Genomic DNA, 13,984 nt, shown 5'->3' on the forward strand with positions numbered 1-13,984 from the left:
AATAAATAATAAATACATACTTTCTTTTTGTTTTCATCTCCTCATCTGTGTTTTTTTAATGTAACAGAAAGAACACAAACAAAATAAAAACGAGGAAAACAAGAGCAACAAGCCAAAAAAATATTTTTTTTTACTGTAAAATTATCAAAAAAAATTTGAGTCTATTATAAAATATTTGCACTTAAAAAGGATTTTTAAAAAGTACTCCAAAACAAACTATGCCTTGTCATTTATCTATATAGACTTTTAAAATATTGACGTACGACATCTGCAAATTGCTTTTTGACCTTGATAATCAGTAAAGATGCATTTGTATGTGTGTGTTTCACTAAACAAAGTTAATAAATAGATTGCTTCAAATAAATAAACCTCAATAACATAAATGGCAATAAGTTACAATTTAAAAGTTCACAGGTATAAATAATTCATATATAACAATAATTATTGTACCACAAAAACTAGTCATTGAAATGAAGTGCAATTCCTAGGCTGATAAGTACTATAGATATGACTAACTGAATTCGAAATGTGTGCACACTATTACTATCATTTTATTGGGGGGGGGGGGGGGGGGGGGGGGCTGCAGCGTTTAAATCTAACTCGCGACCTTGCTCGATGAGGTTTTTTTCCCCCACTGATGATTGCTGCAGCAAACGCACATTCAGTTTGGTGCATGCCGGGGGGTGTGGTGCGAGTATGGTTGTGGATCAGAGAGATTTTCAGAGTCGCAGATGCTTGCCATAGAGAATGCTACAGGAGACAGTGGCGTTGGGAGTCTTCTGCTCCAGTTAGTGTTCCTCTTCCTGTCTCCGGGCTCTGGCGAGCAATACTCGAGCCTCGCCTGTCTCAGTGTTCCGGCCGAGGAGAAATGCTAAAAAACTGACTGACCAGTTGCGAAACCCTCTCCAAAAAACAGTTAAGGACACAAAAGAGACAACAGGTAAACATACAGTATATTTAAACCCCCAGATACAGCTTCTAGTAACATGGATCTTCTTCTGGTTCCTCCTTTGAATCCCAGCAGCAGCATGATGTGGATTTTGGTCCGCGTCACTTTTCTTCAACAGAGTGCTCCCTGGGTTGATTTTTTTAAGTTGCCATTTACTTAAATAACCTGAATTCCCTTTTTTTGTTTTTGAATCATATTTCGATATATCATAGAGCTTTTCAACCTCTCTCCTTCCTGACTCCACCTCCACCGTGTTCTCCGCACTTTGGGACAGTTTGCGTTCTCCATTTGTATGTGTGGAGCCTCAAACCTTGATGCCCTTCACAGCTTTGTTGATGCTCTCCAGCAGAGCCTTGTTCTCGGGGCTCTGGAAGCAGTCCTTGTTGGTGTACATGTCAGTCAGGGTGCTGATGTATCTGTCAAAGTTCTGCTCTGTGATTGGCTCCTGCTGTGGTGCAAATGAAAACCAATCTCAACTGAGGGGGGCAAACAGAAACAAGGCTCCACGCGCTCTTCAGCGCACCAGATTTGCCTTCAAACAAATGCACAATCAATGACAACAGGGTGTGAATGCGGACTTACCATGTGCGGCAGACGGATATTAGCCAGGCTGCGGATGAGGGCTCGGCTCAGACCAGACAGCTCCATGAACAGAGCCTCATTCTGCTCCTCAATCATCTTATTCTCGTGCTCAATGCTTTTCAGGTTCTTCTCCATAGAGGAGATCTGCAACGCACAGCAGCAGACCATCAGCAAATGCTTTAATATTCAACTAGAAATTCATATCTATTTAATAGCAGCTGTGGTGACTGGCAATGTAGTGGCCATAGTCCAGACATTATACAGACATTTTTTTCTTCTCTAGTGGCTCGCACCATCTGATATCTTCATTGTTCCTGGGTCCACAAATCTAATGTTGGTTCCAGTTCAACATTGCAAGTAACCAGTCAGATTGTAGCGATGACATAATTTTGGGATGTGGAAACACCATGCATCACACATCACAACAATGTGATTGGTCAGATGCAATACTGATACTGGACAATTTTTACCCATCTTTAAAGTGTCCTGCTGCCTGCAGTGCTCTTTAGAGTCTCAACTGCAGAAACTGTAATCCTGGTAAAAGACGTTCCAGATAAATATCCTCCTAAAATTATAGCTCTCTATTCATTCTCAACAGTGTCATGCTTATGAAACCAAGGTTTCATAAGGTGGTGACAGTGATCAATAATTACTTTATCTCTTTTGCAAGAGACTGGCTAAGGTAGGCAGTATTGCTGTTGCATGGAGAAACTGGAGCTCCTCGAGAAAACAAGAGCATAGACTGAAGATCACACTAAAGGGAAAAAAAACCCCAACAACAAACACACACCTGAGTCTGCAGGTTGACCATGTCAGCCTCCATTTCATTGTTGGATTCATTAAGGTCATTAATCTCTTTGTTGAGCTGCTTGATGTCCTCATCATTGTCCAAAACTAAAGGAGAGGCGAAGAGAAAAGCACGTTTTGCAAAAAAAAACCCCAAAAGAAAACAGAAAAAAACTCTATTCTAACATTGGCATTTTTACTATTTGACTCAGTAACAAAGGGGGGGGGGGGGGGGGGGGGGATTTTCCACTCAGTAAACACATAGATTTTTCTCAATTAATCATCTTACCATCACTGGCTCTGAACTTAGTGCTCAGATAGTCTTCTGTAGGGAACTTGGCCTTCTTCTTAGCATACAAAGCTCTGGGGCATCCTGAGAGGCTGAAATGAAATTCAGAGAGGGTCAAATTTAACATTACATCTACATAAAGAACATTATAAATTACAGTGGCATGTGTTAGTTATGTACTGCTGCTATGGGGGGAAAGCTTAGCCTAGAAAAATAACTGGAAACGGCAAGACAGACTATTTAACACACGGTGAAAACATCTCAATATTCTTATTTAACTTTCGACAAAGCAAATAAAGATTTCCAAAGTGTTCAAATGCTCATCTTTAACTGTCAAGCTGTAAATTAGCTTAACTTAGAATAAAGACTTGACTACGTTCGCCTAGATCAGTTTAAAGTTGAAAATGACCAACTTATGGGGTGTTTACAGAGATTTGCGTATTCTTCTTTTGGTCAGACGTAGCGATTTAAAAATATAGTATCAAACTGAAGCTTTACATTTTAGCATTTGTGACAAATTTTTAAAAGAGATAACTAAATAACTAAAATATCCACACATTAAAAAAGAGAGATTCAGAGATACTTAGCCGTTGGCTGCATTTTATAAAATCTGAATTCCTCATTTAATCGATTTGTTTCAAATTTGAAGATACTGATCAAAGCCTAAGCTTACCTGCGGTGCGTGAGGAAACTTCCGTTAGCATGTCCAGAGCCATCACAACCTGGGGTGGGGCAGGTTGGACCCTCTGTCTTGAAGGCCTTCCAGTTGAATGGCGTGCCATTCAGAAGACCCTCCTTTTGTCTACGGGCCGCCAGCGGGCACCCGTAAGCGCTACGATGTGTGGCGTACTTTCCACTGATGTGGCCCAGGCTGTCACAGCCCGGCACCGGACATCTGCAGAGAGCAGAGGTGGTAAGAAGAAGAAGAGAGGAGAAGAAAAAGTATGGAAGATAGGAAGCAGATACGGAAAGAAAGAGAATGACGGGGCACAAAGGTTAGACAAGGAGAATGCAAAAATGAAAGTAAAGCGAAAACTGAGATAATTCTTATCTTAAAAACTGAAAGGTTTTTAGCAGTTTTGCTAAATTCTGTATTGGACATATTATTACAATGCAAGATATTGCTGACAAATGAGCTATTACAATTTGGTACATGCTTTCTCCACATACTGTTATATTAACAGTTTTGTGTGCAATATGAAGCCCATGTATTTCTTATGTAATAACAATGTACTCTGCAATAGTCTACCATGAATTATTTTCAGAATCAGTATCTGCAGTAAGTGTATTTTCCCATGAGTAAGTTGATTCAGTTACGGGGACAGATCACTACCTCTGCATATGATTCACAGTGACTTTCCTCTCTTTCTTTCTCTGTCTCTCTCTCTCTCGCTCTCTCTTTCCTTTATTGCATTTTAGTTTTACCGTCAGTCATGCTAAAAGCAGACGTTATGACTTTCTGAGCGGTACGAACTTTAAAAGCTCGGAGTCCTCCTGGTTGTCCTTGGCAGGAGTTTTAATTCCACTTTTCTTGGCACGCGGGCACCCAGAGAGACTGAAAACAGAAAGTATGGAGTTGATAACATAGGGCTGGAAAGAAAAGGTCTGGTGAAGTGATTACTTAATAAAGGAAGAGAACATGGTAAGGAAGAATAATTTTACAGAGGTTCTTCAACCAAATGACAAACCAAATCCATTGAAAACGCCTAATATGGATGAAAATAGGATTATGTGTATGTGGTGCCTGTCTAATCTATCGTGAACTGTCGCTAGGCCTCTCTGACTGGCTATACATATGTATGTTTGTGTATGTGTGTGTGTGTGTGTGCACGCGCATTTGTGTTCTGTTACCTTCTGTGTGAGGCATAGTTTCCTGTGATGTGACCTGAGCCGTCACATCCGGGAGTGGGGCATCTAGGGAAAAAAAACAAAGCAATGTTCAAAGTTAGGCAGAAAAAATTAACACAGGGAGTTTTCACAACTGAAAACTGAGGTTTACTATTTATCTGCTTAATCTTAAACAAATGATCACAATGTGTATATTCAATTCAGTTCCGTTTTATTGATATACTGCCAAATCACAACAATAGTCACCTCAAGGCCCTTAATATTGTAAGGCCCTACAACAATACAGCAAAACCACATCAATCAGATGGCCCCCTGTGTGCAAACACTTTGGCAACAGTGAGAAGGAAAAACTCCCTTTTAACAGGAAGAAACCTCTGGCAGAACCAAGCTGAGGGAGGGGCTGAGAGAGGTGTCTCCCAGATTCACCCACCTTGAAACCTTGAGACACTAAAAGTCTAGCTGTTGTTTTAGACTCCCTTGGTACCGTCAGCTCATGAATGGCACACAGCTTTCTCAACTGCGCCTCACAAAATCAGAAATCATATTTCTTAGCCATTGCAATCCAACTTTCATTCTAAAAGTGACCTAATCTGCTAACATGGAAGAGTATAGTTTCAGAACCACACATCAACGCCCCTCTTTTCTCTCTTCTCTTTCCACTCGCCCCTTCCAGACCGGGTCTGCCTGAGGCGTCTTCATGTTAAAAGGGAATTCTTCTTCCCCACTGTTTCTAAGTGCTTACACATAGTTGTCTGATCTTTGAGGTTCTCTGTCTAATCTTTCATTATTATTATCATTATTATTATTATTATTATTGTTGTTGTTGTTGTTGTTGTTGTTGTTGTTGTTGTTGTCTTTACAATAATAATGAACACTTGCTGTGAAGTGGTGCTATATAAATGTAATTGTAATGACCAAGAAGTTGCTTCTGTTCATAGATGTTGTGTTTTCAGTGGGAGAAATGTTTCTTTTCATCTAAGTGACTATTTCAGTCAAACACCAAAGATCTTGTCTAGTCCTATCTTTCAAATAAGGCCCATGGTCAAAATTAATCCACTGATCTTAAAAAAATAAAATAAAATAAACTCAGCCCTTTTTTCCCTTCTAGGCTTCAGTTTCCTCCTTTCTGATACGCACACAAAAAACTCTCTCTGGACTCTGGTTTAGTTCTTAGTGATCATCATTGAACACATATCATCCCAATCCTGGCCAGCCATTTACACCTTATATTTGTATTAGAACTGATTTTAGGATTTTATAGATCTACAATTTTTTTTTTGTCAGCTGTTTTTCAGCTTACCTGTGTATAATTGTATAACTGTGTTATAATTGATATATTGCTTGTTTTAGTATTTATCAATTACACTGATAATTTGCATTTTGTATTGTATTGTAAGCTCTGATTTCACCGTGCTATATGAAAAAGTTATTCTAGCTTTCCAGGCTTTTTGCCATTCGAACACACCCGGTATCTGTACATGTTGAGCTGTGAAAAGCCTTTGTAAGTTTCATTCACATTTACATGAAGTAATTGAAGTGAAAGCAAGCACAGACATAGGAAAAAACACCATGACAGATGCAGCGGTAGCACAGAAAGCAGCCAGCAACAATAGATAAGTTAACGTCAGCAGAATGAAGTGCTGTGGTGCTGGACAGTGTCAGTAGCAGTGAGCTGAAGTGGAAGCGAAAAGGCAGTGAAGGTGTAGAGCAGACATACTTGAGTTCAGGGGTGTGGGCCGCCATGAGGGACCGAAGGCTCTTATCAGCGAGAGGACACCCAGACAGACTGAGAGAGAAAAGACAGGCAGAGGAAGAGAAGGACGAAAAGGGGGGAAGCAAGGGGTGAGAGGGGGTTGAAAGGAGAGAGGAGAAAGATGTGAGTAAAGGGAAATCAAGAATGCAAGGCATACCAAGGTCATTTAGCAAGAAGAGGACAGACAGCAAGAAGTAAATTACTGATGCATATCAAAGTCAATGACCGTCTTTTCTTCCTGGGCTTACGCTACATTATTGCCTCTGGCATGTCAGGATCAAATAAAATGTTTGAATTAGTCTCGGTGTGCCGGCTTTGGAGTGAGAAGCAGAGGGAGAGTCTCAGTAGATCTAACATTTCATGTACAAGCTTATATAGAAAGCAGCAGTGCACACTAGTGCCCGAATAAGCCTACATACCTGCGATGGGACGCATAGTTCCCAGTGATGTGGCCGCTGCCATCACAGCCAGGTGTTGGACACCTGCAGAGGGGACAGACACGCAGTTAGCAGTGGCAGAAGGAGAGAGCGTCAACTTTAGGGATTAGATGTACAAAGTTATTTTTTATAAAGGAAAAACAGAGGCTGACCATACACCTGTCTATATTTACGGCAAATATGTACATAGAGTTTACATAGAAGGTCATTAGTTGTAAGGTTCCCATAAATACCTGGGGGTAGTACATTTGTACACACTCTGATGGAACGATCAGAGTGTCACTACCCTTCTCACAAAGCACCAGATGTTCAGGGATGATTTTTATCCCGGTTGGCTGGTCATGGCCTTAAACTCACATCCACAGAACATCTAAATGTGGTTGAAAATTGCAATATGAAAAGTCATCTTTTCAGGATGTTACAACAAACTAGTTTCAACCTAATTTCACTAATAGCCCACTGAGCAATTTTCTGTTTATCAGAGCTTTAAAAGACGTCTAAATGGTACATGCTAAAACAGGGTTACATGTGGTTCAAGAGTCAATGTTTAGTAGATTTCTACATCACACCGAGCAGGTTGTTTGTTTTTTTCCAGAGCAAATACATGTGTCTGTGTGTTCTAACTTTAATAATTGATTAACAAAGGATTGTGGCCAGACTATCACGCAACATTCTCTCTCTCTCTCTCTCATATATATGTATATATATATATATATATATATATATATATATTTTGTTTTTGTTTTTTTTGCAAGCTTTTTTGTGCGAGCCTCTGGACAGTCAGAACGGTGGTATAGTGGTGAGTATTACTGGCTCAACATGAGAAAGTTCTGCTAGTCAACAGAAATCTCTTCTTTAACTTTTATTTAGAACTAAAAGGATGTCTTTTTCTACATCCCTTTTCACTGATCTTTGTACTGAACTGTAGGGGTGGCAAAAAAATCACTACAGCACAGTATCGATATAGGAACATTAAACATTGATATTTTTTATGAAATTAATTAAAATACCATGGGAGCACTATGAACAAGAGTGCGGATTAAATGTGAAGATATGTTAAAACTGAAAACCACCACTTAGCTTGACAAAGCTACCTCATAATGAAGTGGAAGTTTATGGTTTTAGTCACACGAGTAAAAATACAACATCAACCTTTGTGCATCTACAAAAAAGATCAGTGACTTGTGACTATAGTGAATTTTGTCACATTTGGTGATCAGTTGCAACTCATCGTGATGGCTTGAGGGTGTTGATTGCAAGGTGATTGGATTGCACAGGTTGCCTGATAGGAGGCTACATTTCTACAAGCAGTCTGCAATCACTCTCAGAGAGATTGTCAAAGATTTGCAAATAACTGCTATTAAATGTATACATTTATAAATTCAGACAGATTGCCAGCATGTTGCCATCAGTCTGAATGAGTCTGTCAAGGCGCGGGGCCTCGACTCTGGTTTTGTTCTGCTTATATTCCTGTGAAACAGAAACGTTACAGTTAAATGTGAATTTCTGTCTATTTAGACAGCAAATGGATATGTGATTTATCACAGTTAATTGCTGTTTTATCAAAAACAGATTTCATGTCATTGCCAACTTGACCTCATTCAACTGCAAACTGGTAGCAGACTGATAGCAGACTGACTCTTATAATACAATTTATGGCAGGTTTTAGTGACAGTGTTGTTTTGCTGCAAAAAGAAAAAACATATTGAATAAAACAGATATTGACAAAGTGTAAATTTGAGGGAATATTTTGTAGTTTTAAAAAGGTGATAAAATACAGTATATGTTATTGCAGTAATCAGGATGCAAAATGTTAAAAATCACAGTAATACTGTAACTGAACCCTGACTCCTCCCTTAGTTATGCTGAAATTATGATGCATTGAGTATTTTTTCCTCAGTCACCTTTCTCATTCACTGTGTGTTAATAGACCTCTCTGCATTGAATCATACTTGTTATTAATCTGTGGCTCTCTTCCAGAGCATGTATTTCATCCTGTCTCCCTTCTCTCTCCCCAACCGTTTGCCCCCTGAGCCTGATTCTGCCGGAGGTTTCTTCCTGTTAAAAGGGAGTTTTTCCATCCCACTGTCACCAAAGTGCTTGCTCATAGGGGGTCTAATGATTGTTGGGTTTTTTCCTCTGTATGTATTAAAGTAGGGTACTTTACAATGTAAAGCACCTTGAGGTGACTGTTGTCATATAAATAAAAGTGAATTGAATTGAATTAACCTTGAGTTCAGTTGAGATATTATGATATTGTTGGGTATGTATCGATTCCCTCTACTAACATAAAGAGAAAACTTTTTCATTTTTTAACCAAATCTCAACATCATGTCTAATAAAATCTTCTTCTTCTTTTTCCTTTAAATTAGTTTTTTATGATTATTTCTTAACCTGGGTTGGATGTAATTAAGCACATATAATCTTGTTACCCATCAGGATATAAGAATGACTTCTAACTCATTGCTTTAATACTTACGAGAGCAACTCCTTCTTGCTATCTTTGGGCTGAAATTTGACCTTGAAGCTCGGGGTTGTGACCTCTCCTGGGTATTTCCTCTCCTCTAGGCAATCCTGCATCATGTCACAGTCCTCTGGTTCGGATGAGACGTACGACTGGCCGGTATGCTCCATCTGAAAAGTGATTAACACACTGGTAAATCCACTGCAGGCCTTTTGCTCTTTAAATTGTGGCTTGACCTATTATCTGAATTTAGTTTTTTAAATATCTGCTTCCAGGTAATAGTTTGCTATTGTATATCTGAATGCAAGCAAAGAAACTTTGCAAACACCATGTGCACACAATCCTCTTTTATTCTTTTGCAGACAAGTGATGTTTCCAAATGCAGAGTGTCCTCATAAAAAATTAACATTCAAGGCCCTTTATATTTCTTTTGAAAAAGTTCAAAGGAGTAAAAATTAGCATATGCCAAATCCAGGATGGTGCAATGCACCTGACACACTACCTCTGTTACACAGTGCAATGTTTTAACTGTACAGTAACTCTCACATTTCAGTGAAATAAATGAATAATACAAAGAGGAAAAGGGAACAGGGAATAAGAAAAGGGAATTACACAAAGACAAAGTGATGTAAACAATTAAGAGTTTTTCATTCAAAAGGCTTAGGGGGGATTTTGTCTGTTGTTATTTATGTCGCAATATCTCCTCTGTGAGTAACATCTGAGGAAATGCACCGTGTTTGGAGCTCGTACTTTTGTTCCATCTAATTGTACTGACCTCGTCCATTTCCTCCTCTCTTTGACGGTTAGGTTTGGTGTAATCCAGAGGTCCCTCCCAGTCCTCCTGCTTGTAGGTGTGTATGCTTGGTGATGTCATCCCGCTGTTTCCACCATGATGCAGCGAGGAAGAGGAGGAGGAAGGGTCTGGAGACCGAACGCCGGGGCTCGTCCCAGACAGACTTCCCTCTCGTTTAATGGGTTTTTTCATGCTCAGGTCCAGGGTGCCGTTCTCATCCACTTCAATGTCCATTTCCTGGAGACAATGCAACAGGAATTTATAGCTGAGCCTATGTTATTACCTGCTTATAAGTATCCTTGTAATTTTCAGTTGTAGAGCCCCAATTTGAGACTTCAACAAATAAATAATTTTAGACAAGTGACAGTGAAGTAACTAAATGAAAAATGAATAATAATATCCATATATGCCCACTATATGCCCACACACGAAATAGAAGACTATCTGCTGAAATCTGCACTGAGATACCATTACAGTAGAATTTAATTTAGCTTTGGGCATACAGAGCTTAGTCTTACACACATTCATGTCATTATTTGAAACTTTTGCCCTGTTTGAAACTTGAGTTTTAAAATATATTTTTTTTATTGCAGCTCACTCTGTATATGAATGCAATTATGCTTTATTTCCTGTTAAAAACTTTGGAGCTCAGTGCATAATCTGGGAGAAAATTAATGGAGAAACACAGCTAACTAATACATCTAATTAAGTATTCTCAAATGTGAATAACTAATGCAGTCTCCTCTGGTGCACTTCACTGTATATGTGAGGCAGTCCTGTGTGATGATGATTGGGATTATTTTAATTACCCTCTTGAGCAGATTCTGATGCAGCGCTACATATCTGCCTGAATTCTAATTTCATATATTCTAAATAAAAACTAAACTTTCATGTGGAGAAATGTTGCTTTCACTTCTCCACCTGCTTGTAAAACTGCCCTCGAGCCTGTATCAAACAAGCATTTTCACAGTCATGCACCAGAGTGACGGCCTCTTTCAGAGCACTACACACTCAAGTTCAGAACACCAGCCTCATCGCCTAAGCATGTTAGTCATGATATCTAATGTACTCTGGTGCCAACAGCACGAACACTGTGCTCCATCTCTCCATGCTTTATTATAGTTCTGGCAGGTGAAGAGAAACAGAAGGGTGAAAAGAGCAATGTTTTCAGCATTCATGTAAAATGGTGCTCATATGGGCTGGTCAAGGGCCAGAAAATTCAAAGGGTTAGGAGAAGAGGAGAGAAAATGGGAACAGTTCCCAGAAATGTCCCAGGTTGATGAGCTCAGTGTTCCAGTGTTTCAATATTGGATTTCAACTGGCTCCAACTCTGATTCCAGATAAGTCCCCAGTTGATCTGCGCAGCTAAGGCATGCTCTTGGATCTGTGCCTTGCTGAACACCTTGCTCTGCTTTGCTGCCAGAGACATTAATTTTCACTTTTTATCTTCCTAAAAGCATGTCAGAAATCGAAAAATGATGAAGCAGTCACTTTCTCTCCTCTGTGAGGCAAAAAGGCTTTTAAAAATCACAATATGGGGGAAAGTGGAGCTCCTATTACACCTCCTGTGCACAGAAAAGAGAAAGGAAGTGAGGGAGTGAGAAACAGAAGTATAGATAGGGAACGAGCGAGGAACAGGGAGGCTTGCTTAGGGAGGAAGAGAGAAAGAGGGTAAAAGGACATGTGAGAAAGAAAATGATAGAAAGAGAGTGGGAGATCCGTCCAGCAGATAATGAAAAAAGGCTACCTGGTGGAAAAGTAATCCAGGCAACTGGCAGTCAGCCAAATTCAATAACAACATGAAAAGTGTGTGGGATGGAGGGATGAAACGATGAAAGAGGATGGGAGAGGTGATGCAACTGAATCTCAACACCATCCTGTTGCTGTAAACCAATGCCTCCTGATGATATATTCATGCAGAGTTGATGGAGAAAAAAAATGAGCGAGAGGAGAGGAGAGAAGAGGGGTGGAAAAGGCACACCCACTGCTATCTCCTCTCATCTTACCAGCTGTGGCCTGCAATGTTTCATCTGCACTACAATCAGATAATAAAATCTTTCTCTAAGTGTTTTGCAGAGAAGAACAAGGCAGTACTTTACGACAGTAAAACCATCTGTACTTGACTCCCTTCAAATTGAGTACATTTTTGATCATCGAAGAACTACCAAGTGATGATGAAACCGACTGTGCTGTTTTCATTCCAACTGTGCTCCTTTATAATGACTGGGGAAAAAAACATTTGAAAAAATGATGGGTTTACCTTGTTTTGGGGTTTGGTGCTAAGGTTCTCAGGTTTCTCCCAGCAGCGAGTAGACAGGTTAAGGATGGCAGTGGCAGCCATGTGAGCAGCTTCGGCATCATGGGCGTAGTCGTAGGCCAATGAGGAGCTTTTCCCATAACCGTGGAGGCTGAGACTAGGTGATGATGACTTGGGGAATGACGGCTTAGCTGCAGGGGGACAAAGGCACAAATCCCAAATTGGCTGATATTCTGGGAAAGTACTAAAACAAAAGGGGATTGAAAAAAATATGTGCGCTCAAGAGAACCTTTGTGTTTTGCTAACACTCTACCTTCATTTTTCATGATTATTTTCTGCCCCACAATGCTGAAGCATTTTAATTTAGCTGATTTTTTTTAAAATTAATATATTTAAATATATTTTAAATAAAGATCAATCAATCAATCAATCATCTTACGTTTCTGTATTTTTCAGAAATACATCTTCCTCACAGGACAGCCAATACAAACATATGATTTATAGAATATGATGCCAGACATTAAACAGATAAAAGTACTTAAAATGAGCTCAGCCTTAAAAATATGCAGAAGTAATATTAAACCATCCAACACTGACGAGGAACATTTTTCTGCAGAATAATAATCTTTTAATTTGCTACTTCATGCACAGTTTTCCAATAATGCAGTTTTATGTGTACTGAGGTGCGTTCACTGGGTTTTATTGCTTCTTTTCTTAAAGGAGTATCCACCACTTGTCATTGTCATTTGGTAAAACAGCAGATATTTATTCAGCTACCATTCTTCAGCCATGAAGGAGTGCAGAATACGTCCACGCAGAGTGCAGACAGACAGCACAAATGGCACATTTTAATCTGATCCAATTTATCTTGTTATAAAGTTAAATAGCAGAGGAAGATGTTTTCGTTTGTGTGTGGCAATTGTCTCTGCTTGCCTTTTTGTAAAAGTCACCGCACACCACTGAGTCACAGCCACTGCTATGCATGCAGACAGGACAGAAATGGCAAACTGAGTGAAACAGTAACTGAAATTCGAACATCTGTCTCTCTCTTCTTTTCACTCATTTTGAAGAATGAAAGTCAGCCAAAGAGCCATGCTGGAGTAACATTTTCAAGAGCCTTAGAAAGGCCAGCACTGAGTGCAAGAATTAGCACAAATGAACATATCACACTATCTCACATAGCAATGAGTGAATGGTTAGTAAATAACGTGGCCCAGATCTTCAGTTTTCTGTGTGGCTCACATGGCTTTGACCAAAGACTCTAACTCACAGTGAATCCAGCTGCTGTAACCTAGCCACAGGTTTGCCTTATAGAAAAACAAATAAATAAATATGCACAATAGAGAAGAAGCCCGACGTTCCCTCTTACTTTTGAAGGCTTTAGGTGAGGTTTCGCTGGTGGGCATCTTTGGAGCAAGCGTGCGCTTCCCGAACACTTGAGCATCGAAGCTTGCATAATCGAAGGACACCTTGGAGTACTTCTCCAGCTCCTTGGCCAAGTTGGCGCGAGGTGTGGAAGGTGCCATGTTGGGCCTGTAGCTCCCATACTGGGGCACCTCTAGCTGCTTCACAAAACACATGGGTCTGCAGGGGGGAGAGGGAGAGGACGTCAGGGTGGGGCTGGGGATTAAAGACAAAAATAAAAGCAGAAACAAGAGATGAGAAATAAAAAGAGGATTGATGCAATAAAAAGACACACACACATAAAAGCAAAACGGGGGAAGAAAAAGAGAATAAAAGAATGAGGGAAAAAGGTAGAATGAAACAGAAAGAGTGAAGACAGGAGCAATGGTGTACTTAGCAGGAGTGCAGCAGGATTAAAAGCT

The 13,984-nt window shown here is 39.8% G+C and overlaps 1 protein-coding gene across 7 annotated transcripts in view; it reads right to left on the reverse strand.

Annotated features, from left to right (window-relative positions):
- Window positions 1–568: 568 nt before the first annotated feature.
- myt1b (myelin transcription factor 1b) overlaps window positions 569–13,984 on the reverse strand; it is a 139,523-nt gene continuing 126,107 nt past the window's right edge. For 5 of the 7 annotated variants that reach the window (XM_040013840.1, XM_040013842.1, XM_040013839.1 and 2 more), the window contains 13 exons: window positions 13,528–13,778; window positions 12,162–12,349; window positions 9,884–10,138; window positions 9,124–9,278; window positions 6,627–6,689; window positions 6,172–6,240; window positions 4,458–4,520; window positions 4,081–4,161; window positions 3,280–3,501; window positions 2,607–2,698; window positions 2,322–2,425; window positions 1,532–1,675; window positions 569–1,397 (listed from right to left, as the gene is read on the reverse strand). In XM_040013840.1, coding sequence (XP_039869774.1) covers window positions 1,254–1,397; window positions 1,532–1,675; window positions 2,322–2,425; window positions 2,607–2,698; window positions 3,280–3,501; window positions 4,081–4,161; window positions 4,458–4,520; window positions 6,172–6,240; window positions 6,627–6,689; window positions 9,124–9,278; window positions 9,884–10,138; window positions 12,162–12,349; window positions 13,528–13,778 — 1,831 coding nt within the window. In that variant the 3' untranslated portion in view covers window positions 569–1,253. The remainder of the gene's footprint in view (window positions 1,398–1,531; window positions 1,676–2,321; window positions 2,426–2,606; window positions 2,699–3,279; window positions 3,502–4,080; window positions 4,162–4,457; window positions 4,521–6,171; window positions 6,241–6,626; window positions 6,690–9,123; window positions 9,279–9,883; window positions 10,139–12,161; window positions 12,350–13,527; window positions 13,779–13,984) is intronic. The other 2 variants (XM_040013841.1, XM_040013843.1) reach the window with 2 other exon arrangements.

Source organism: Simochromis diagramma, unplaced genomic scaffold (genome assembly GCF_900408965.1).
Source record: "Simochromis diagramma unplaced genomic scaffold, fSimDia1.1 OVJJ01000705.1, whole genome shotgun sequence".
Lineage (NCBI taxonomy): Eukaryota > Metazoa > Chordata > Actinopteri > Cichliformes > Cichlidae > Simochromis > Simochromis diagramma.